A 26,530-nucleotide genomic window follows, 5' to 3' on the forward strand; every position below is an offset into this window, starting at 1 on the left:
CACAGTCCTAAGGAACATTGAGCAATTTTTTGAAGACAGAACGTTAGCTCAGTTTTTATGGGCATTTGATACCTATTCAACTAAAAAGAGCAGAAAACAGAACTTTTGGTGGAATCTGGTATTTTTTCTTTTTAGAAACACAAGCTCTGAGGGATTATTGTTATCAAAAGCTTCAGCTTTTAGCATTCTGTAGCCCTGCAGATAAAAATTCAAATGAAAAATACTTCTTATTTTTTCCTCCTGTGACACAAAAGAAACTTTTGGGATCATTTCAGGAGACCAGAAAGCTTGTCTAACAGAAAATGGTTCCTACCCAGCAAAGCCCTCCAAACAAAGAGCTGCAGATGCACAACTGGTATTAATAACAAAAATCTCCTCCCTCTGTTAGTCAAGAGAGGACAGCTAAGGACAAATGCAATTTCAGAGTACTTACCTACTCGGAAGTTAGTGGCTGTCAGCGTGTCAGCAGCATGGCCATTCTCACTGATGAGGGTGGTGGTATTTCCCTTCTCACAGTTGTTCTGACAGTTGCCCTTGGTACAAGTCACTTTGCAGATGCTGGGTGTAAAGACCACCTTGATGCGACCAGTGTGATTGCCCACTGTCAGCGGAGGCAAAGAAAAAAAGAAAAGTAAACAGACCACTTTGGTATCCATTGATTTCCTTCAAAAAGTTTTTTGGAAAAAAAAAAAAAAAAAAGGCGGGGGGGAGAAAAAGGCGACAGGTCTCCAGGAGGAGGGCAGTCTGCAGTGCTCTCTCTCATAGATCTCCAGTGGTGTCTCTGAAACAGGAGTAGGAAGCTTAGCAAACAGAGCTCTGGGATACGCTCCAAAACCACATTTAAAGTCAAGTCACTGGAGTGGGATTAGTAATCACAATGCTGCACTTTATTCACAGTCAGACAAAGAGCAATACCACGGGCATGACAGCTTAAATAGCCAACCCTGACAGGCAGATGTAATGTAAAGAGGCTGGCTGTGCACCTAGGGTGAATAAACTCTTGTGTCCTCCCGCATACTTTTCCTGTTTCTGCACTTATTGAGTCACTATTTGTAGCTCGACCCCTGGAAATGTTTTAGGCATGCGGCATGTCTGAAAACATCTGTCTCAAATCTCCTGGCACCCCAGCCTGAAGTGGTCAAACCTTGTGACGCAGCTGCCTGGACCCATTTTTTCACAGTTTTTTGGCACCATTTTTCCACAAGTATTTACATATTATAGGCTGCGAGCGGAGCTCAGTCTTTCTTTAAGTAATAAATAGCTCAGTCAGAAAAAAGGGCGAGGAAGTGTCAATAGCTGAAAATACTCATTCTGAGCTCAAAGGAAGAAAAAAAAAAAGCTATTTTTTAAATATACTTCCATACAGACATTTAAATAACTTATATGTAATGAAGACTGAGTAAATACTAACTTCAAATTAAGCTAATTACTTGTTATAGAATTTGATTGAAAACCAGATGTATTTAATTCCAAACCTAACAGCAGAAGCCAAAAAAGATTAAAACTACGAATTAGTAAAATTAAGAGGAAGGAACAGGTGTTATTTACAGTTATTTACAAAGAAAACATTTTGTCCTCTGCACACCTACTAATAACTTCAGTAAGTTCTAGAAAATGTAGTATAGTGTCTCTGAGAACACTATAACCATAAATACTTTTATAACAAAACTAACAATCCCAAGAAATGATGCACAGGAATAGAAGAACCTCCCTCCTCCTGTTATAGAAGTTCTTGGACAGTCATACAACCTAGTTACAGAATACCCCTCCAGACAACTTCTATTTTATTTTTAAATCTCAAGAAAATGAAGAAAACCTTTCCACTTCAAAAGAATATAAAGCCTCTTATTTTTGGCTCTTCATAAACAAATAAATTAAAGCAATTGAGCCAACTGTTTTGTCTACAGTAAAGGCACTGGTCTACTTAAACAGCAGCTGCATTACAGATGCTACCACCTTATTCAGACTGAAAAAGTAGTTCGAAGCAGATGAACACAGATACAGGAATAAATATTTCAGTTAAAGGCTAGTACTGTGATTTTGGTCAGCTTAGAAGACATCGTGATTCTTGGATGTCACCGTTTCTTAAAAGGTTATTAATACACCTTTTCCAATGAACAGAGATCCAGTAACTTGTGAACTGCTGAGGCTAGAACTCCTAAGCTTTCCTTTTGTTAAACAGAGCCTCACAAGCCATACTGCTCTCTTTGTATTTTATTGATATGGTTTTATATATATATATATATATATATGTATGTATGTATTGTATGTATGTGTGTATATATATATATATATATTTGTATATTTACATACATGATCTGCAATAAGATCTCTATATCTCTGTATATCTTTTCCTAGAAGAGCCTAATCCATTTTCTATTTTACATTTTCAAATGTTTTAGTAACATTTTTTTCCTTCAGGATGTGATGTAATTAAAAAAACATGGTTCGTTGAGTCACAAAAGTCAGTCTTGCCTACACTATAAAAACTACTGTATTGGGGGACCCACACAAGTTTTCCAGCTTCAGATAAAAAGAAAAAAAAAAAAGGGAAATAAATTGTTATTTAATTCTCTCTCATAATATTTTCTACTACATTCTGGAGTCCTAAGCTGTTAGAGAACTTGAGCACAACCTAAACAACTAATACTTTAAAAAAAAAAACTAGAATTTCATCTCATAGTTCACATTTTATCACAAAAAATCTGCAGCATATTTCTTTAGGCAGAAGAAATGCTTAATATGAGACTGAATGGAAATTGCAAATTTGCCTCTTGTCTAATTTTGGTGAGAAAACATCAGAATGTAAAATTGGGAGTAACAATACAGAAGCAATAGCTGGACGGCACCTTCAAAACTACTGGCCATTATCTACAGAGGTGAAGATTATCCATGAAACAGTATTAAATGCAGGCTTTTGGGGGAGCAAAAAAGACCAAAAACTATGCAATATAAGCCCTAATCCCTACAAATATTTGAATAATTATTCAGCAATGCGTTTATAAGAGAACCAATTCAATTCTCATAGCTATTCTTGCTTTACCAGGAGCAAGAAATAAGACAACTTTGTATTATTTTGACACCAGAAGATTTTTCCCACCTTTCTCAGATTTACAAACGATAAACAAACTTGTATCTTTTCCTCCACTAGCAACTCACTGGTTTTAACTTTCTCATTTCTTCTGGAGATATTTCTTAAGACCTCTGAGCTGAAAGTTAACCAGTGTATGAGAAGGAGCCAGCAGATTCAAGGCATACACACCATCTTCATCATTGTCTGTAGTTGCACCAAGGAGACAGAACTATCCTCACACAGTCTGAGGTTCAGAAACCTTAATGGTGAGCATAATACACGCAGATTTAAATTGAAAACAGACTGCAAATCCTCCTGAAAGGAAGCACTTGGCAAAAGTGCTGCAAGGTTAGCGTCTTGGACTTCCTCAAATCCTCTCCCCACCATTTTTTTCCCCCCTTTTTTCCAGTGGGTGGGTGGGAGGGGGTATGTATCTGTGTGTGTGGTTTTTTTCTCTCTTCTGTAAAGAGGGGGAAGATTTAATCCCAAATGAGAAACAATATCCTTCAGTACTACTTAGATGGTTTGGCAGCGTGAATGTTTAAGTCACAATTTCAAGCAAGAAAAAAAGCACATAACTGCCATAACCTTAAACTCCTTTGTACTTGGACTAGTTTGTGTAAAAAAGGATACCGCATTTTAAGGTTGCACACACATGATTTTCATCTTTAAATTCCAGAAGCTTTAACTGATGATGCCACTGTGACATAAGTATGAACGGATCTGCAACTTAGATTATCTCAGATTCACTTCTGGAGTAAAATGAAGGTGCTACAGCACCACAACAAACCTGAAATCATTATTTTTATACAGAGCGATAAATGTATCAAACTCTCCAAAATGAATTTTTAACACATGGAAATGAAACACCTTACTCTGTTCTTAAGTATAACAACAGACTGTGACAAAATATCAGCATGAGACCAGATAAATAAACGAGCTTAATGAAAGAAAGCACAAGCAGAATATATAAAGACCAAATTAAAAAATTACTGGGAAAAAAAAAATTATATATATATACATATAAAACTAGAGACAAAGTCAGATTGTTGATTTACTAAAGATAAGACAATCAGTATTTTCTTGCTAATCTTTATTCCTGAACTGGACAGTGAGTTTGTAATGGAGAGGCTCAGGCAACTGCCTCATCACCCTGCCCCCTAGTCTACATTTATTCACATTTAAGGGCTCTTAGATACATCTGTCAAAGAAGATCAGTGGAAGAATGTACCCATAATTTCCAAAACCCATGAAACTCTCTTGGGACAGACTGAAAAAGAAAGATGTCTGGATAAACTGATGAGATTTTAGTTGAAAATTGGCACCACTTATATGTGATATTTTTTCCATCTCTGTAAGTAACTATGATAGAATATTATGAGCACAGCAAGCTCCCGCTGTGATAAATTTATGATCTAACAACAACAACAACTGCAGGATAAACGGAAAATAGAAGTAAGAGGATTTCTTCATAAAATCCCTTCCACCCTTGCACTGTCACAACGCACAGATTTTTTTTTTCTCTGCATTAGCCAGAAAGGTGGCTAAAAGGAGGCAGCTGGAAAGTTTTAGGTCCAGGTAGTCACAATGGTTCACGCAGCCAATCCTGGGCAGACTTATACAAGAAGAAGATTCCTAAAGAATCTTCTAAGTCCATTTGTTTGTAAGGCTGCTGTTCAGCCTTAGCTTCTTTCTAGAAGAATTTGTATAAACACTTTTTTTTTTCCTTGGTTTTATGACTGCCCTCACAGCTCCAGCATTCTGCAGAGATTTAACTAGACAGTATTCAATAGCTGTAGTGGATCTCAGAAGATTTGTGGCATGTCCCTGCTCTGAAGAAAGACAATAGACTAGTGAAAGCAGAACTGGTATTCTGGTAAAAAGATGACTACACTGCACTGTCTCATAGGTCAAGTGGGGCAAAGAGAAGAACATATTTTAATGTGTTGAAAAAAATATTATATTATTGTGTGCATAATGTTCTCATGCTTCAGTGATTTAATCAAAGGAGTGCGTCTATTCACTATAAAAAACAAGCAGGGGTTTATATTGCAGACTTGGCTGGTGGGGCTTACTCTTACCTCTCACATAATCGTGGCACAAAAATTTCTTCTGACTACTGTTAGTATTGTGGTGGGTTTTGCTGTTTTTCATCTTCTTGTTTTATTTATTTATTTAAAAAATATCCTGAGGAAACCGAACTACTTGATCTGGAGGCTTTGGAGTTGCTACACAGCAACTCACAAGGCCTGAAGGTTCTACCTCAGAAAAAACTTGCACCTGTTTATTCCCTTTGTGACAGGGTTATCTCAGATAGTTTCCTATGTTTTCAAGCAACAGCCATGATGCATGAGGAGAACTTCAGAATGCCAATCTATTTTCTCATATCACAGCCAAGAAGCTTTTAAATGACAAATAGATTCAGAGTTTTAAATTCTCAGATGACCAATTCCCTTAGCCTATCTTTTTTTTTTTTTTCCTTAATTAAACACAGATAGAAAAACAGGAAAGAAGCAAGAGGAAATTACTTATTTCCTAACACAGGTGTCTTACTGTTATTTTTACCAGTCCACCTGATTTAGTCCTTACTACTAGAAATGCTTGTTCAGCCAAAAGGAAAGCTGACATAGTATAAAAACCAACCACGTAAGTAAAATTGTTATTAGAACTATTGTTGAATGACGTTTTATATATATATAAAAAATTCAACAATAAGTGAATATGTATGTGTATATATATGTATATATATGTATATATATAGCTCTCACCTTCACTTAGTCATAAGCAAAAAGAAGTTTTGCAAAGATGAAACTTGGCTATTATAAGTAGAAACTTACTACAAGTTGAAACTTAGTTATTACACAGCCATTACTAGGCACACAGAACAGGACTGACAGATCAATTGATCTTCCCTACCTCCACTTCCCAGCACAGGATGAAGTAACAGCATTACCCAAAAAGTTTGTCCAGTCTACCCTTAAAAATCTTCTATTACACAGACTCCACAGATTCCCAAGGGAACATATTCCAATGCTTAACTCTGTCTTATTACAATGATATTCCCAATACCTAATTCACATTTTCCCTGTTACAATCCACATGTATTATTCCCTGTCTCATCTATGGCAAAGTCTGGAAAAACCTTATTCTTCTATGAATCAATCTCTAACATGCTTCTCTGAATTCCCCTCAGACTTGTTTTCTCCAGATCAAAACCATCTCAATTTTTTTTTTTCTTGAGTCTAATATGCTATCTTTTGCAGACTTCCATTCTCTTTTCTTTTGCTTTTTATTCTTGCCTTTCTTCAAATCAGTTATCCAAAACTAGACATCATTGCAGCTGATGTCTGATCGTTGCTGGTGAGAGAAGCAGGATTAATTAATACATCTACATGAAAATGCTCCTGTTGAAATGACTTATTTTTCTCCCCAAAACTGCAATACTGATACTTCACAGTCATACCCAATCTGCAAGCTAGTTAAAGGGGCACAAATAATCAAATTTCCTTCTGATGGGTTGCAATGGATGTCATACTCACGAAATGAATGTAAAATGTTCCCTGCAAGGCCTTAGCAGGGTTCAACTCAGCCCTCCTTAGCCTCTCTGCTCACGAGAGAAAATCCTTCTGCATTCAAACCTCACCCATCTAAAAAACAGGCAGAATAAGAACCTTATTCTATTTTACACTCACAAGCACAAGCCAAAGTCTGGAAAATGCATGGATCCAAAAAGGGAAGGCACAGCTGCTGAGTTACTTCATTTTCAGTTTACAGCATCTACCTTCAAGTATGGCAGTACATCCTCAATCTCAGCAGCTTTGTTGCATCACATTTACACACCTCAAGCCTGATTCTCTTTTCACAAGCATTGGGAGAAATTAAACATGGCAATAAAATTAAAAATATAGTGACCAACTTTATTTCATCTAAGTTCCAATGCCTTCTCTGATGCTCTCTCACATTCCTGCATAACGTGAAGTACATTTGCACACACCCACTCAAATGTTTTGTGCAAGTAAGAAGCATCTCTAGCTGTCTTTTATTTATAGCTACACATTATTGACATGCATACAAGATACACATTAATGTAATTAATTTCAGCATTCTACTTCATTATTTCTACAACTTCCACTTATTCTTGCATTTGCATGATCTTACTACAACAAGTATTTCAGTAGTTAACAGAGCTTTAGTTTTAATATTTTGTCACTTTTTGAAAACTCAGTTCTACTGCTTTTTTGCAAACCAATATGGCTATTCTAAGAGCAAAACACCATCCAGCTATCTGTTACGATGGTAACTGAACAATGGTCTCCACAGCTGCTTTTTGTTGCCATTCTTGTCATCATTGCTATTGCACACTTCTATATATAGCTATTTCTGTCTCTAGCTATGTCATTAAATCCTCACATCAACATTTCCTTATTGCTCCTTATTTACATGTCCCTTTCACAGTCTTCTCCCTCCAATCTGAAATGAGCTCTTAGACTTTGCTTCTTTTACGCTCATTTCTGACTATTTTCCTCATGTATGCTCCATAGACCAAGAATACTGAACATACAGCAAAAAATTTTCACCCGATCTATGAGAGACAAGTAGCTCATTTTTCAGTTCTCTTAATTTCAGTTATAGAAAATAAAAAGTTAAAAATTAAAAAAAAAGTAAAGTTATGGATACACAGCGTATTGTTTAAAATAACTTGCTACAGAGGAGCGTGCCTTATTCAAGTAGCCTTTCTTCATCAACTTCGGCAAATTTTGATCAACTATGCTTATAAAAGTGCTATGTTTTGAGTAGATGGCTATTACTTAAATATCAAAGGAGAATATGCAGACACAAGTGCTGTGATAGTTCCAAAGGACATTCATAGTTGTATTTTCATGCTCCCACCCAGGAGCCATTGCTAAATTCTCTTAGGGACACAGCCCTTTGAGAGAAGGTCAAAGGAATTCAGGTTATTTAGAATAGTTTTTGTTCTGTGTAACAGTTGAATTATGCATACATTGGAAATCTGATTTCTGTCAGCTGGTATAATGGATCACTTTTTTTTTTTTTTTTTCTTTCTTGCCTGTTTCACCACTTCAAAGATTCAATACGTGCCATCCTAGGCCAGCAAACAACCTAGTTTGGATTTCAGCTATTTTCCACATTTAAAATGATGCAAAAACGAAACAAATCAATAGTTGGTAGTGAAAAAAAAAAAACCTATGATTTCCCTTTACGTAGTTTAAGACGTTTCAGAAAAATGCGACTGTGAATAAATGAATAAAAACTGCAATGTGATCTGAAATGATTGACAGAATGGCTTCAAATCTGTTTGATTGGTTTATTTGTTTTAAAGGTATTACATGCTAACTGGATCCACAAAGAGATATGATGCTAAAAAACTTAAATTTTAGTTCCTTTAATCAGTCATAGGCCTTTTGTAGAAGCAGTAAGTTAAATCAATCCCATGGAGTAAACTACTTAAAACAGTACGCTGCACAGGAATATGCCCAACCAATGGATCAGAATAAAAGACTGTGTTCAAATTCTTCAAGGACTTACATCATTTTCTTTGAGGAAGCAGGGGACTCTTCACTACAGCTATAGTTTCAGGCCCCACCTGATTATGCCACAGCATTCCCTAGGAAGCTTGACTCAGTTCAGTAGCTTTAATAGAGCTTAGTAGATTGCCCTTCTAAATCAAGAAAGGCAGACAAATGCTTCACCTGCATAAGTAGGTGGGAACTGGGCCATCTTGTTGCCAATCTCTCACTTACTTTTTCAGACTAAAGTGCTTTTGAAACAGAACTTTAAGTTCTTCAAGAGCCCCATGCTTGAAAATTCACCAACTGCGCTTCATGTTTGGGACTGAGACTTCTCCAGCATTAAGCAATCCAGCATGAGATTCATGTATGCAAGCCCTGCTTAACTCCCATTCAGAGTAACACCATGCTTAATTATCTTAAGTGTACCCGGGCTGAAAGGGTTTTCAAAGACATGGGAACAAAAGGCTTAAAGTAGCTTTAAGCAGCAGATAATCATCTTTATATCTAGGACAGAAAGCCCTTCTACACACAGCTCATTTCTGCAGTAATGAAGCAGAAAGGACTTCACTGCCCATCTCTAACAGTTTTCCACAGGCAGGCTGCTGCAGGTACTACTGCAGATACTAAACTCAGCCACACAAACTTACAGACATACATGATGGTTCAGGTGGGCACAGGTGAGCACACGTTCTTAGTGTCACTGACTCATAAATATTATCAAATAACTACTGTCCACTCTATCAATAGGATTCTTTCAAGAAGGTCTGAATTAGACATTTATACAACAGCAGTGAGACTCAGTCCAACTCAATCTAATTCAACACAAATTATCCATTTTGCTTAAGGCCATAATCTAGGCTCTTTCTCCAACCAAGATATCAGACTTTACTGTGTCCTAAGATAGAATTAAAAGTCTTCGGGTGAAAAGCACTATTTCTTTAGAAAACAAATTCTTGAGATGGACACAATTTCCTCCACCCAGGATACATAACTCCCATATATGAGAAACTAAGAGTTAAGTATAAAACTGCAAGATTGCTCACCATTTTCAGGAAGAATAAGGAAAAACATTGCACATTACCTAAGTATAATGTAAGTATACCCGTACAACATCCTATTTCCTGAAAGGAAGCTACTGGAAAGCACTAAGGAAGTCAACAAACTGTAAACAGTGATAAAGTACATAACATCATGGAATTAATGAATACAATCCTCTCTACACACTGAATCACCATTAAAGATCATCTCAGCACTGCATGAAGCAAAGACCTTTTTTTCTTTTCAATTTTCAGAAGTTCATTTCTTCTGGCGTGGGCGATGACACTGACATCAGAGAAGTGCACTTTCACATCTCCTACGAGTAAAACCAGACGCAGCTACTTGCAATAGTCAGAACTAATCCCTGGTATCCAAAATTGTATCACAACAACTCTTGTACTAGCTTAGCTAAGGGACATTTAACGTTTAATTGCGTGGGTTCAATCTGTCTATATTATCCAGCTGAATTACAATTTTTAAACAAATCTTAGAGGTTTTCCCCTACAGAAAATTCTGGAAAGTCTCTTCCCTCTTTCTTCTTGAGAAATCTTTGGATTTTGAGCCAATTATCTTTCATCACAGCAGTTGAGATGCATTTGTCTCAGTCTCTGTTTTCCCCTAGATATAACACATTTTGAACCGATTTTAATGATGTTTGCCAGATCACCAATCTTTTTCCAACATTTTTCCCCACACTGCTGTTTATCAGTCTTGGCTTCCATATCCCACAGATGGATGATCATCCATTTGTGGGCAAACGTAGCATTTAGATTAATTTCCTTCCCTGTCGTGTAAGACATTCAATTATTGGTGAGCTCTGAACAATAATGGTTTTGTTTTTTTTTTCAGTCCAAGTAGAAAGTTACAGTACTTTTGGGGAGCTTTTTCTTTTTCTTTTTTTTTTTTTTTCTTTTTATTGGTTTCCTCATTTGTAAACACTGTATGGACACACAATTCTGAAGACATTCTGGAAGGGTATTGCTTGCTTGTTCTATTATGTTTCAAGAAGTAGTTTGCATTTATACAGAGTTATCTCCAAGGATTTCAAAGATCCCTGAAGTCTTTAATAGTTTACATAGTTTATTTAACTATTATTAAAGTTATTTTTGTCATTCTACTTTGTAAAGCAAAAACAAAGTAAATGTGCTGCTAGAATCTATAGAGGTAACTGCATTAGTGTCAAACCAGTTAGAGCACTTAATTTATACTTGGTCTTTAGCCTCTTGTTTCCAAGTCCCGCTTGAATCAAATACAAACTGTAAAAGGCTGCTGTAAAATCACCATGCTTTCAAATAGCAGTATTGTTAATGCTCTTAGATGAGAAAGAGGAAAAGGATGCTTTACTAAAATTGCTTGGCTTCTGTCACACACACACAAAAGAAAAGAACACTTTTGTTTGACCCTGATGCTGACTGCACTGAATTTTTTTCTTAAACACTTCAGAATGTCCCTGAACAATTTCCCTCACCTCCTGAAGGAAAACAGATATTCTGCACACACATTAAAATGTCATGCATAAGAAAAAATTCCTTGACAGTCAAACAGCACCCCATTTCCTTGTCTATCATCCCATATCCTTACTTGTATTTGATTAGGTAAATCACAGGAGCAAGACCTGAAAATCAGTTCCCACAAGTGACCAAAGTGAATGTGATGCCACATTCTCTTCTAATAGAATGTGTTGTGATCCTTCATTTACTGAGATCTCTCTCCTCTGCCTGTTAGTCTTCCAGCTCTTTGTTCTCTTTTTACACATCTCATGCTGCTGGCTATACCTTGTTTAACAACAACACAGCCAGAACATTCCTCCTTCACCACTGAATTTCTCAAAACTTCTCTTTAGAAAAAGTTACCAGAGTCCAACTCTAATACACACACATACATATGTAGAAACTTCAAGGAACATATTGCAATGCTCTAGTGAAAATAAGCCACTGAGATAATTATTTTGTAGATTATGTAGAGCTATTTCACAAATACCAAGAAAAGTGAAAGAAAACATGATCCACTAAAGACCTGATGCAATTTTCCCCCTAAAATCAACATAGAGTAGAATTCACAGCAGAATGTCACACCATACAGGTGCATTTACATGGAACGCATTGTATCCCTGAACCCGTGTTTTCAATATTAAAACATTGATGTATTTTAACAGCAGTTTACCCGTACTTACTGGTGGTGAAATTGTATTATTATGATGTAAGTGTTGCATGGTAAAATCTGAACACTACAATTCCACAAAAATAGCCTGAAATGGAATCTCCAGGCAACACGCTTTTGCCAAAATCAGCCTATGAACTCATCACAGACTAGCATGGCTAAATTTTGTATAAGCTTAAAAAGAGCTTCTCTAAGTTATCAGTGTACTATGCTTGCAAATGCTATTGCTACAAAAAAATTCTAAGGGATCACTCTCCATAGTTCTAAAATGTGAAACATTTTCTTCCATATTAGTCATATTTCATCTGCATTATTTGAAATGATGTAAAACCTGGGGCAATGTAGTGCACCAGTTGTTAAGAACAATTAAAAAATACTTTGAAATGATTTTTTTTTTTTAACATAACTTTGACATGCTTGTTTGTTCAGAGAAAGAGCTTTTTTTTCTGCTGCCCACAGAACCATGGACAGACTCTTAAAGCTCTGCTATCCATACGTGCAGCCTTATCCGACTTCAAGACAGAACATATGCACCACTAAGACAAAGTAGAAAGCTGCAATCCGTTACTCACTTGCCATTATGCAACCCATGTTACATAAATTGCAGACATATTTTTATTTCTTATCTAAAGTTACTTTCTAGTCTTTCTTGCACAGATGAGTCTCCTTTATATATTTTATAAGAAATTTCAATGAAGACCAAAAAAATTCATCTAGATAAAAAGAAAGAAAAAAGTCTCCTATACTATTTAATTGTATAAACTTCACATCCAATTGCAAAATTCACAAGCATTTTCTATCATCCTCCTGAATAAACAGGACAGATTAGACCCATTTTTCTTCTTAAATACTTAAATATTTATCTTTGGAACAACCTTCTCATCTAAACACACTTTATTTACTTCATAGAATGCAATTCCAGCTATAAGACACTCTTTATAGTTCCTCAGCAGTTTTGTTTTTAAGTGTAATTTCCAATCGCCTCAGGTGCTAATTAACATATTTTTTCACAACACACCTATAAGGTCGGGAACCAGTGGCATCATCATTTCACACTTAGGAATAGTAGCCTGCTGGGTGTGGGTAAATGTGATCATATGTGCAGGCAACATTAACTCCAGCAACACTGGGCAAACAATTTCAGAAACAGAAATTCTGCTTTCTTTCAGCTGGAATTACAAAATGCACAACACCACTAAAAATTAGTCTTCAGCTGTCTCAAGATGGAAAAGGAGACATACTGACCTAGGAAGGCCAAAACGTTACGTAGCATTCTATCATGACATAGAGCTGCACTGTGCTTCTCCTTGATCTTTCATGCTACTCCTAATCTGTCCCTGGAGACACAGCCATAATACTCAGGGATGGAAGACAGTGGCTTTGCAATCCTATCAAAAAGCTCTTTCAACATCTTTTGTTGAGTTCCATGCAATCCCATGAGAGATCATATTTATGGTCCTGATTTATGACGTCTAAATTTAAACTCTGACTTATTGAATTTTAAGGCTCTGTTAATATGACACATAACTTAATAGGAGAATTCAGTTTAAATGGCAAAGAAAGAACATTTTGCTGTCTTATTAACTTGTCTGTATGCACTGTACATTCTGAAAGCTACCAGAGAAATGAAATTGTCAAAATACACCATGGTAAGCATATCAGAAGGAACTTTAAATTCATTTGAATCAAAAAGATATTTAAACGTGACTAATCTTTAACATTTTCTCTATAGTATCTCCAAATAGCGACTGGCAACACTATTACTGGCCATTCAAACACAACTGCATGTCTGTGAAACACAGGATGCTTAGAAGAACCTACTCATGTTTGGCAGCTATGCTCCCAAAGCACCACTAGCCTACACTTAATTCCCTTCCCCCTGGAGGTACCTCTACCTAAAAAGATCTGAGGACTGACACTTTTCCCAGTTTAAGTCTACCCATTTCATGTCACAGGATTGAATTCACCTGTGGAGGTCCTGAACAATAGACATCAATTGTAGCTACAGCTGGAAATACAAGTTCATTTGAAGGACAGCACTTTGAACAGATGTCATAATGGGCCACAGCATTAATACTACAAAATAAAATGTTCAGAAATGCTTGGAAAAAAACGTGACACAATGACTTGTACTGCACTCTATATAATTGATAAACATGAACTCAGAGGTGTAACCTGATATTATCTGGCTATTTCATCTCTTTTCTCAAAAAAACCCTATTTAATAATAAGAAAGTAGAAATCTTGAATTGTTCAAGACTAACTTTCTGGCTTTTCCTTCTTATTAAAATTATTACATCTTTCCCTTTTCCTTTTCAAGTATCTCCACAGTGCCATTAGTTTTCCCTTAGCTCAATGAAGTAACTGGCTCTCCTATGAAACAGGATTTTACATCTAACAGTTGTGGCTAAACCAAATGGAATCATCAGCCATTCTATTGTCAATTTATTCATTGTAATCTGACAATGAGCTTCAATCCTGCACACCATAATTCACAGCAGCTCAACTCTCAGTTCTAGATTGGACTAGGGACCACCTATTGGTGGATAGCACAGAACACTTGAAGTGAAATTTCACATCCTAAGCTCATTTTACTGTAATAAATTCAAACACACCTAATATTACAATACCAACAGTTGAAAGCTTACCAATAAATTTTATGGAAGCAACCATCTTCTATTGTTGGAGTCCATTTCAAGTACCTCTAAGAAACCAGAAGCCACCAAAAACACATTCAGCTGTCCACACTCTAGACCTCCTGTTCAGGCTAGGAATATAAAATCTTAAATTCTAATAACACACAGCTCAAACTGCACTCTAAAACTGCTCTGTCAGAAGTTGCAGTCACCAACTCCCATGTCACAAATGAAGGACTGAGAAGAAAAACTAGTACTGTCAACTTTTCAAGACACCTGAAAAGTCCATTATCAGAAATGTCACCAGCACACAAACAGCCTCAAACTTAATCCGGAATTTTACCCCTAAAGCAACATTTCATTCATGGTTGGTATTATCTGGTTCAGAAAAATCTGTTTAATTATCTATCCCTTGGGTGTTTAAGTATCAGGGCCTTTTCAGTAAGGGACTAATAATTTTTACTAATCATCACTCCTTGAGGGGCTTATTAGGATTTTATAACAAATATTCTGTTCTCAACTCCTGATTTTCCTTCCCTGATTCACGTTCCTCAGCATACTGCAGAGACCCAATAAGTTAGAAAGAGCTAGAAGCACTGACTCCTTTGTCTGATAAGCTCCATGAAGTTATTTCCTCTTGATATCATAAAAGAAAAAAAAAAAATCTCACATAGCCCATTTGTATTTAGAGGCAATGTGGTACCTGCTAGTAACACTGACTTCATCTAAGATAGGTTGACTCTCCCAAACATCCTGAGAGGACAAGGGCAAAAGCAAAGTTTTTTTAGTTTGTTTTTTGCCATAATCTAACTGACACCATTCACTCCAAGCACCTAGAGAACTATGCACCCTGAGATTTATATGTTCACTGGCTAGCAAGAATCAGAAGAAAGAGACACTGATCACCACTAATAAAATTACAGAAAAAACAATGGCACCTTCTTGAGAAAAGTGACTATTGGTTGATGTTGACAATGCAGTGAAACATCTTCTTGAAACTTCTGAGAAAAAGGTGTCATGCTTTGCAAACAGCATGCTTCACTGCTCTGAAAAGCTTAATCTAAGGCCTAAGGCTGCCCACTGTTCTCCATATTAGGGCTAAGACTCTTGTTATCCATCATTGTGTCTAAAAATATAAATGGACAGAACATAAAGATATGCAGTACAGAAATGAAAAGATATTCATACAAAGGAAGTGTTTACAGGTTTAGAAAAAAAGCCTCTTCCCTACATCGTCAGAGCATATTTTTCTGTGCTGTAGCAGAGTCAGGAGACTTTGAATACCTTAGCTCTACATGTTAATCTGTTCATTATTTAACTGCAGGAGCTTTTATCCAAATCAAACCAGCAGACACTGGTTGGTAATACCTAACCTACAATTCATCGAGTTCTTCATCCTTTAAGCCAAAACTTGTCCTCAGATTCCCCCCACAATGGACCATGAGCCAAGGCCACAAGCTGGGCATCTATGCAATCTTTTTTTTTTTTTTTTTTTTTTAATATGAAGCAGAGACAGTAGTCCAGCCTTCATACTGTGTAGAAGTTCATAAACACATAATAAATATAGAGAAAAACAGTCACCAATGAGAGTCCTAGACTCCAATTTTCCAAGAAGGATATTCATCATATTGAAGGGAGCTGTCACCCTAAGCTGACTACACTCTCAACTATGCCTACTTCAACAAATGTTGAAGGAAAAGCTATCATCTAGAAACAGCATTATAACAGTCCAACAGTGAAATAGGTTCAAGTTTTCTTTTCATCCAGGAAATCTGTTTTATCTCTCAGCAGAATGCAGAATGTTGAAGCTTTTGCTAATCTCAGAATTATCTTGTCTAATTAACTTACTTTCTTTTTTTTTTTTTTTTTGTCTTTAAGTGTTACTGCAATTCAGGTGAACAGACATAATTTTCAAGATCTTAAATAAAAGAGGCTTATAGTATGCTTTTTTGCAATTGTACTTACACTGAAAAGATGACGCAAGTTGATCTTGGCCGAGTCTCAGTGGTAATGAGCCCTCAGTGGATTGTTCTCCTGAAATCACTTTCTTTACTGGATAATATTTGGGTTTGATCACATATTCCTGTGTTTGGCCATGATGAAGATTCATCATCAGTGTCTGAGATGAAAGTGGTATCATCCTGATTAAGGAAAAAAAAACAGAAGAGACACAGTGATGTAAGTATTAATAAATAAGACTTCAAACCAACTAGTAAAAAAAAATTAAGATAAATTCATCTGTACTCCAAGCTCTCAAAAGTCAATTTGGAAAACTTACTAGTTTCTAATTAAGCACCCAATTTTCCATGCATTTAGCATTTTAATTATCTTGTCAGCTCATCAAACACTTAAGCATATGAAGACTACAGGGATTATATCACCTCCTTTTTGATAAAGAAGTATCATAAAAATGGGAAGAAATCTCTGAAAACAGGGAGAAATGCCCTACTCAAAACCACGAGTTGGAGCTCAACTTTGTTGGCACACATACTTTCCAGACTGGTCAGAAAAACAGCAGTGCAATTAAACATCTGTGTTTGGTGCAACTGTCATTGCAGACCAGGAGTGGAAAGTAAAACCTGCACCCAAATGAATTTCCCTCTGATCCCTGGAAATTAGTTTCCTCCCCCTCCATATCACTCTACCTGTAAGAACACTGCTTCTCTTGTGCTTCCCTTCCCCTTTTGATGAGTTTTTTGTTCCCTATCTCACCAGAAGGTTTCTCTCTGTTTCCCAGCTCACATCACTTTCCCATCTACTTTCTTTGTCTGCACCAATGAACATCTCTGACAGTTGTCCTATAACCACATGGCTTCCCTTCAGAGCTAAACTATTTCCTCTTCTTGTCAAACAAGATTATTCCTTCAAGCTCACTGATTCTCTCACTGACAATTGCAATTCCTTACTTGCATTATTAGATTCTTCCCTAAAACCTCACTGCACAAGACTGTTCCAATTTTTAGTAGGAATTTCCCTCTTCTCATTCCCAGAAACTACAGTTATTTACCCATATACCACTTATAGCAGGAACTGTTTCTTTGCTAACACAGAAACTGGCCTTCTCACACTCCACAGTACCACTCAACGATAAAAAAAGAAGGGAGCAAATCACATAGCTGCTAGCCACATGCAATGAAAATGCAAGCTATTTCAGGGCACTGGGCTACAGGGTTTCACTGTCCAGCAAGTAGTAATAGGAAACCTTTGTTAATAAATCCAGCAACAGCAATTCTTCAAGAATTTGTAGATAGGGTAGATCATACTGCAGAGATGCGTGTTTCTCAAGAGAATAGTGTCAACTACTAAACTTAGTAACAGTGGCTATTAAGATTACATTACCAAATGAAGGCATAAAGAGTGGGATGATGTGAGCACTTCTACTAAGCTAAGGGATTGCTTGGTCAGTAAAGCGTAAATATGGGATAATTATGGGATTTATAACAGCCATCCCTCAAAGAATCACAGCTCTGTAGTGTAAATAGCTGCCCTCAGAAGAAGAAATGGGCAATGCTTCCCCACAGCAATAAGACTGAGGAAGGTTCAGCTGAGCAACAAGATGGATGACTCCAGAACCATCTGCCTACAATTGCAGTTTGATTCCTTAAGTTTTTTGAGGATGCTTAGTAACTGCTGTAGCCAGTGGATTTATAGTTAGAACAAACAACAGAGTTTTGTCCTACAGACTGTTACTAACTTGGATCAGTTTTAGAAAAGTTTACTTGTTAGTACAGAAAATGAGTACTGACAAACAACAGAAACATTAACTCTTTGTACTATCTCTAGAGTCAAACTTTTCAAATAAAGTGCTTATGCAGTATACTCCGGAGAAGTCCTTTTCCAAGATTAAGAGAAATACTATACTTCCGTTGTTTTCTTCAAGCTTCCCACACACCAAATCAAAGAGAGCCATCAGCAATAGTGGAGATTAGGTTCAACTTGACAGGGTATCAGCAAGAATGCCTGAACCTGAGAGAAAGCCATGCCATTTACATAATGACTGATTTCCTAGACAATTTCCTAGACAATCCCTCCTGCACAAATTTGTTTCTCCACAGGTTGTAAGCCAGTGTATCCATCCACTCCTGCACCTGGACATCAGAGGGCAAGTTTTTCCCAGACGATGTGTAGGCAGGCCAAGATCACAGAAGTCAACATAGTACAGAAGCACACATTGCAGCAAACTTTTAGAGGTTGCTTATATTTGCTTTAAGTTTAATGTTGTTACTTTCTTGACTGTATCCAGACAGACACTATCATTTCAATGCCTGCTTCCTGTTAAGGCTGAAACATGTTGCAAAAAGTTACTTTTTATTACATATCCAGTCACACAGCAGACCAAGTCCATCAACCCACAACAGAGTCCATCATTACACTTGAAATAAAATCAAAAACCTAACCAAATCCCTGATACCATACCAGAGACAGGCATGCTATACACTAGAGGCTGAAATTTACTGTCAGAATCTAAAAGAGTTGTCTCCTACTTCTCAGGTATTGTAATTTTCTTCCTTGATTTCATTCCTATTTAGCTTGTTAACTAATATTAGGGCAGTACAAGAGTACGTTTTGTTCTACAAGAGAGTGGTTTTCTTAGAAGAATACAGAAGTTCCCTACTCCAGAAACTCTCCCTCTTTAAAGGAAGTATCTTCACTGTACATCTATGTTGGTACTCCTCATTTCGTTAGGGACTAAATCATCTACTCCTGTATTAAAGAGAAAGCTTACAACAAGTTTGCAGCATTAAAATTGAAAAGCAGAAGATGAAACCAAGTTCACAATGAACAGTGGTCTAGACTCTTGCACACCTTCTCTCAGGTTTGATCTTCTTCACATATAACTACCAAAGATTTTGATTTTGGGTATGCATGAAAGTTCGCCCCATGTTTCAGAACAGCTCAGCACCAGACATCCATTGCTAGCATGGATGTGTACTAACTAGCAGCACGTATTTGCCAGTCATCTGACCAGTTGACTAGTCTTGCTTGAGTCTAATTTCTGATAGGGTCAAATATCAAAGCATTTATGAGAACCCTCTGTTGTGACTGCTCTTTTGATGTTCAAATTCTTCTCAACGTGATCTGGCTCTTAAAGATGTTAGTTTATAATCAAAAGGGACGTTGTGAAGCTAATTGTGATGACTGGTACAGGAATCACCCCAGGACCTATTATGCTTTTGGAAAAGATGTTAGCAGCTCTACTACAACTCTCTGCAAATCATTTGGTGCTACAACTGTTAGTGCCAACTTGCCAAATTCCTCCCAGCCTGCGAGCACAAATGTTTCTTCCCTTTCCTGAAAGGCTGAGCTCTGGATCTCTGCCTGAGCCCCTCACGCTGCTTCTGTCATATTGTGGGAACCCCTGCACTGCATCCACAGTCATATCAGCTGCACCAGGGACCCCCAGTAAAAAGCACAAGACAAGCCTTCTGACGAAGTAGCAATGGTAGGTACTGACTGTGTCACTGTTCTAACATCCAAATTAAAGAAGAAGTGCATGACAAAAATTCCTTTATAACTTCTCAGGATTCAAAGCCACTAGAAATAAGTGGTGCTCTGTTGCTACCACAGACAAGGAGATACTCAAAGTAGGTTTCAGACACTCTTAACTAGGCTTTTAGGACTTAAAGAAATGAAAGGCATACTTAACTCACAGCCATTACACTTCATGAGTTAAAAAGCTCTCATCTATAAATAACAATCATCACCACAACCAGAATCATTTTACTGCTTCCCAGCTTTGCAACACTGCTTACTGCACATTTGAACATTACACAACCAAGATGAGTCCATGGGCATTGTTGCAATACAAAATACTGAAGTACTATTAATGCTCCCCGTAGCAGAAGTTAAAAAGATGCAATTCATAGTTTCAATCTTTAAATTTTGCATGAAATAGCCAAGACTAAATAAGATTGATGCATTACGTAGGCTTATGTCACTAATTTGTTTGGTAGTTCACAACTAATTGGTCAAAACTGACATTAACTTCAATAAGCTTGATAAAAATTCTCCATACCTGAAGTATACAGAAGACAGATGTCAAACAGGTTTTGATGTCAAACAAATATCTAACCACGTTTTCAGCAAACAAAATTACAGACTCTAGCTAAAAAGGTTACAAGAGCACTGCAGAGGAAGAACAAATATTTCCAGCTAATTATCATGCAAAAAAATGAAAAGCTCTCTTGCTTGATAACAGCAGACCAGGAATGCTATGTATCAGAGTAACTCTGGCAAGCAGAAATTAAACCAGCAACATTTGGAATGGAAAGAACTGTCTAGACTAAATAAGACAAGCCTATCTCAGGCGGCTTTCTCCATTTTATTTACTGTGAGTCTGATGCATGCTCCCTGCTTGGCTCCCGGCAAGGAACAATTGAAAAAAAAAAAAAGTCATCTGAATTGTTAATAATTTTAACCTAGAAATTAATTCCTTCTTCTCTACTTTACTTCAAACTCAGAATTAACAGCCAAACAGAGAAGAAAACCCAGCAGTTTCTAAAATTATGATATGATATAAAGAAAATATGCAGGACAGTTTTAAAGACATGAGAATAGAACTAAAAGCCTGCTTCCTGTAAATTACCAGTGCAGCCTGACCTTTACTAGCTGTTTCTTCGTTTGGTTTCTTGTCTGTTGTTGTTTGGGTTTATTTATTTATTTATTTATTTTTAGTTTAAGATGCAAGAAAAAAGATTTAACTTCCCAGCCAATGAAGAACATACAGAATTTCTTCAAAGCCCCATAACATTGTCATGTCCAGCATTAATCAAGCATGGCCTATTTCATAGTGTACTTCCAGTCACAAAAGATGAAAGAGCAAGCATTCAACCTTTTCTTTCTTCTCACCATCACAAAAATTCTGCACCATTTTTTTTTTACATACAAAAAAGTACTAATGCATAATGAAAACTTCGCTCCTGACATACATGGTAAGCACTGCAAACCTGATATTGAGGAATGCCTGCCCAAGAATAACTAGGGTTACATTCGTATTTTCATCATAAACCTGCCTCAGCTTTATGCCATTGTAGTGAAGCTTTCCTGAGGCTACAATTTGCAAATGTCAGTGCTTGGATAGAAATAAATTATTTCAAATAAAACTTTCAGGTTATTCATTTTTGTTTGCTTGTTTTACTATTTGTTTTTACTAATGACCCAAGGTACAGGTGTTATTTACACCATGCAGGATCCTACCTGATCGCAATCAAACTGATTTGTTTTGGAATGGAAGTAATGCTATAAATCTTACAAAAGATTAATAAATATATCTCATCTGGTGCGAGATTTAAAAAAAGTAAAAGTCACATATATTGTAAAACTATCCCTTACTACAAGTTGTGCTCAACTTAAATACAATTTCAGTGGTCAAACTCTCGTCGAAGACACTTGCAGCAATGATCTACTCTCAAATGTCTGCTAATAAAGTTAGTCTTCTATTTGCAGATTCACCTGTATTGCTTACGGGTTAGACAGAATCCTTTTACCACCATAAACTGGTGTAATAATTGAACTAAAGCTCTATGAACTAGCAGTGTTTCCCAACTAAACCATGAAATCATGATTGATGGTTGATTCACTACATCTTCTGCACACAATATGATAAACTGAAATATGTAAACTACAAACGTTCCTCCAGGTTTCTAAAGAGAAGTACTATACTGAGTTATCTAGGATTGTGAGCAAAGATTTAATTCCTACATCTCAACAATCACAAAAAAGTTTTGAAGAAACCTGGCAGTTGAATATATAGATACGAAGGACAACAAACAAATGCATATGTGCATATGTCACACAATCCAACTTTATCTTGCATACAGTTTATGCAAAAGCAGATAAGCATATCTCAAAATTAAAGCATTCAAACATTTAATTTGTAGATTTACTTTTCCTCCTGGAAAGGTACTGGATTATATAAATGTTAATTATATAATTGAAAAGAAGGAAAACTCTCCTACTAGATCTTTTCATCAGAATATGATGAACACAGGAGTTTGGTCCGCTTCCCTCCCAAAGAGTCATCAAAATACAATTCATACAAACCTTCATAGACTATTAACTACCCTCAAAGTAGACCAACACATACGGTAGCAGTATAGGTGAAGGCTAGGAAAATATGATACAGACATAAACAAGAAACTGACGTGAGTGTATAGTCCCACACTAACAGAAATTTACAAACTTTCCTCTTCATGCACTAAAAAGAACAATAAGATACAAATAATTCATTACCTTATACATACATTCACCAACATTTAACCAGTGAAACTCTTCATGATTCCAGATGAATTAATTCAACATCCCAATGATTTAATATGGGTTAATATGGGTTCTCAGCCATACGTGTATGTATACATATATATACACACACATCCTTCCAGCCACCTCTTACCCTCCCAGATTTCCAAACAACATTTTTTTGTCTTCTTGAATTTTGCTGGTATCAAACTCCTTAACAATTTCAGATTCTAGAAGATTTGCTGCCAAATTCACAAATTTTTGCACTAAAAAGTTGACCTTCAGGGCATTTTATGCCACAACAGCGACTCAAGATGAAATGCAGTACTCAATAGCAAAAACATACTTAACCAGATCATTGGAAGCTGAAATTGCTACTGCAAAATTGCTTTTGTTTTCATACTACTAGTGCCATGTTACAAAACGCTACGCCGACACTGTAGGTATCAAAAACTATGATGAAAATGCGTAAACTAGTGATAATTTCTATCTTATCCACCCATGAGACAGACTTTGGTATTAGAAAGGTATGTTGAAATGACACTTAACAATAGAAATATACACTCCCACAGTGGATACTGTACAATAAAGAGCACAACAAACGAGCACAGCTGCTTCAAAGGAAAAACCCTGCATCACTAATCTACTCAAATTCTTGAGCATATTAAACCAAAGAGCAGACAGTTGGCTGATATAATTTACTTGAAATTCAAAAAGACTTTGAAGACTTATCTTACAAAAGCCCACTAAGAAAGCCTAAATAATAGAAGTGCTGCAAGCTTAAAACAGGCAAAGAGATAGAACAGATGCACATGTTTTTCTTGGATACATGTTAATTACGGTACACCCTTTTGAAGTCTCCTAACACATACATGGTTTCTTAAATGTCTCACTCTAGTTAAATAAGTGGTTTAGAAGTGTATTACATTTTGATATACTGTTTCAGAAAACCCTCAAATCTAATTTAGTCTCATGCACGATATAAATTTAAGCAATTTAAACTCATTTTGAGAATAAACTTATGATCTCGTTTGAATTAAGCATAAGTCTGTCATTTAGGAGTGTAACAAATCAAAAGAACGTATGCCAGTAAAGAAAAATCTTGGACAATCTTTGAGATTCTGATGATTAAAGTAATGACTATGAAGAAACTAATGCAATGAGCAAGTAACTACACCATCAAGACTTTGTGTAGATAGGAAGTGCCAGCAGAAAGATTTTTCACAGCTTATGTTCAAAAAAACGATCTCACTGGAGTAATAACAGCTTCTCAGAAGGGGTCAAAAAAAAGGAATCACTTGTAGGTTTATAATTTAGACTTGCATAAAAATAGGAAAAAGCATAGAAGACAAGAAAATCACCACTAGTTAGATAGGAAGAGAGAAGAACTCAGAGTTTGAGTGCTGGAACTGTAGATGAAGTTGTTTCTGACGTGTGTTCCTGATTTCTCTTGTTCAACAATACACAATCTGAACTTAAGCATTACTGATGTCTAGGCTCACTGCGGCCAACCAGGCAAGAGCATCATTACAGCAGAAGTTCCTAGTGTACAAAACTAGATTAAAAGATAAAACTCAAAGTACTTCTGTATACAAAGAGCAAGGAGGAACTTCAATGCACTAATACCAATAAAGCTAAAACAGAGCCAGTGACACACCCAGGCAGAGGGAAGCTGTTCAGTTACAGAGCAAAATTCTTTAGATAATGTATGACAAAGATATAAAACACTTAATTCAAAATAAATTCAAGATTAAAATGGAAATACATTTTTCACACCCTGCACAATCAGTTTTACGAAGAACTATCATGAAATATGGATCATGTTTGCTTCTGAGGATGCAGCAAATGTAAATGGAAGATAGCATCCCTAGAATTCTATTATGAGAAGACTGCATGAAAAAAACCCCACAAATTCCTAAGTGTACAAGTTTCTTGAATAATAATTATTACAATCAAGTTTTAATTTTCTCATTGTAAGGATGTGCCAACAAATGTGCCAGTCAGAGCATTTTTACCCCTCCATAATGCACACTGATTTCATATGGAAGTAACTACTAGCAGATGTAGTGTAACACTTTGTCCAAGTGTTATAGACCAAAAGTGCAATGTGCTCATTGCATGAGAATAAACCATGCCTTCATATGTTTGAACAATGAGATGTTATTCTGTGACAGCCATTTGAACCACATTTACTGAAGGATTTCTAAATTGACAGGGAAAAAAAAAAAAAATAATAAAATAAATGCACAGTGATACCAATGATAGCAAGCAAGCTTAGAAAATTCTAGACTGAGTCCAGGCTCCAGCTTCGGTACGTATGCTTCTCAGCAGAAACTCTTTGACATATTATATCAAGAGTAAGCAGCTCTGACAGACTGCACTGCCTAGAGGATACAATCTCTGCCATTCGCCAGGGACTGCTCTTACTAAACTACACCACAGAATTTAGCAATCCTAAAGATGGAGAATCAGGGCAAGGGGGTGGGGAGGGAAGAGCAGAACCAAAATTTTTATCCAAGTTCTCCTCCATAGTGGCCACAGAATGTCAAGTGATTCAACAGAAGCATGCTGCTGGCCACATCTGCTAATGCTGGAAGCAATGCAAGGAAAGAAGGGGGAAAAAAGTACATGTTATGCTGTGTCTCTGATGGTGGAAAGATAACTGATGAAAAGTTCTGGAGGTAGAAGTAATGTTTGCATTAGGCCAAGAACACTTACAACATCTAAACTTTCAAAATATATAACTACTTTCTTAGCTGAGCTAGATAAACAACTCAGATGGTCTATTTCTTCATACCACAAAATTGAGCAACAAAGATTATCCTTTGTTTAAATTCATCACAAAAATGGAATGTTTCTATTTGCAGTAAGAAGCAGGAAAGGGGAGACAACAGCAAGCAGTCACACTTACCAGGAAGGCTAACTCTGTGGATCAGGATCTCCTAAAGCTTTGTCACACATATATAAATAGTTTGAGCATCAAATCATGCAAATACATTTTCTAAGCAATCCAGGTAGTAAACTCATGCACAATCAGAGGACAGCAATTACAAAAGTTACTAGTAAACTTTAGTTAAGTCTTGACTTCAGCCACAAAATTCTCTGTTCATTAAAAGTGTACACATGTAACGAAAATACAATTTTGTTGCATTATCATCTATTTTCAGATGAGTAATTTTGGTGAAACTGTGCTTAAACGTACAAGATAATATGTCATAAGTAAGAGGCAGCTTTAATATTGTTTGTTTAATCCTTTTTCTATATCGAGGATCTTGTGAGTACAACATCCCTGGTATAGAAAGATCACTTGAGAAGAGGTAAAGAACCAACCAAAGCACAGCTAACCGACTGAAGCTACAAGAAGTAATGAAGATTTATTCACTGTCACATCCTGGGAAATTCCTATGCAGAAAGAATATTGACAAAGAACTCGGGCGAAAAATTAACAGCAAGTGTGCCTTATCTATATTTTTAACTAGATACCACAGTCAACAATTAAAATCCACTAGAATGCTATTGTCAGCTTGTTTAATAATGGACACCAAATACAGTGAGTTATTTCTATGTGAATAATTGCTTGAATACTTAACAGGGACAGCACTTAAAGAATAACTCTACTAGGTTAGCATCCCAGAAGCAGGAAAGGCACAATATATCTTTTAACTTCAGACATTAAAGGAAGAAAAAGTGCAGTACATCAACATTAACTCAACATTAACTCAAATAACTACAATAACTACAAAATTTCATACAGCGAGTAAACTGAAAAGCCACATGCAAAGAATCTAGACTTAAATGTGGACTATCTTTTTCTCATTTACTTGCTTAACTTTACAGTAGTAAAAAAAATTGTC

At 36.4% G+C, this 26,530-nt stretch overlaps 1 protein-coding gene across 1 annotated transcript in view; it reads right to left on the reverse strand.

The window, feature by feature from the left end:
* The window catches only part of LTBP1 (latent transforming growth factor beta binding protein 1), a 183,653-nt gene that overhangs the window by 117,985 nt on the left and 39,138 nt on the right, over positions 1–26,530 (reverse strand). Inside the window, 2 exon segments of the mRNA XM_085219514.1 lie at positions 434–601; positions 16,404–16,579. Of these exon segments, the coding sequence (XP_085075640.1) occupies positions 434–601; positions 16,404–16,579 (344 nt within the window).

Source organism: Meleagris gallopavo, chromosome 2, assembly GCF_905368555.1.
Source record: "Meleagris gallopavo chromosome 2, MGAL_WU_HG_1.1, whole genome shotgun sequence".
In the NCBI taxonomy this organism is placed as follows: domain Eukaryota; kingdom Metazoa; phylum Chordata; class Aves; order Galliformes; family Phasianidae; genus Meleagris; species Meleagris gallopavo.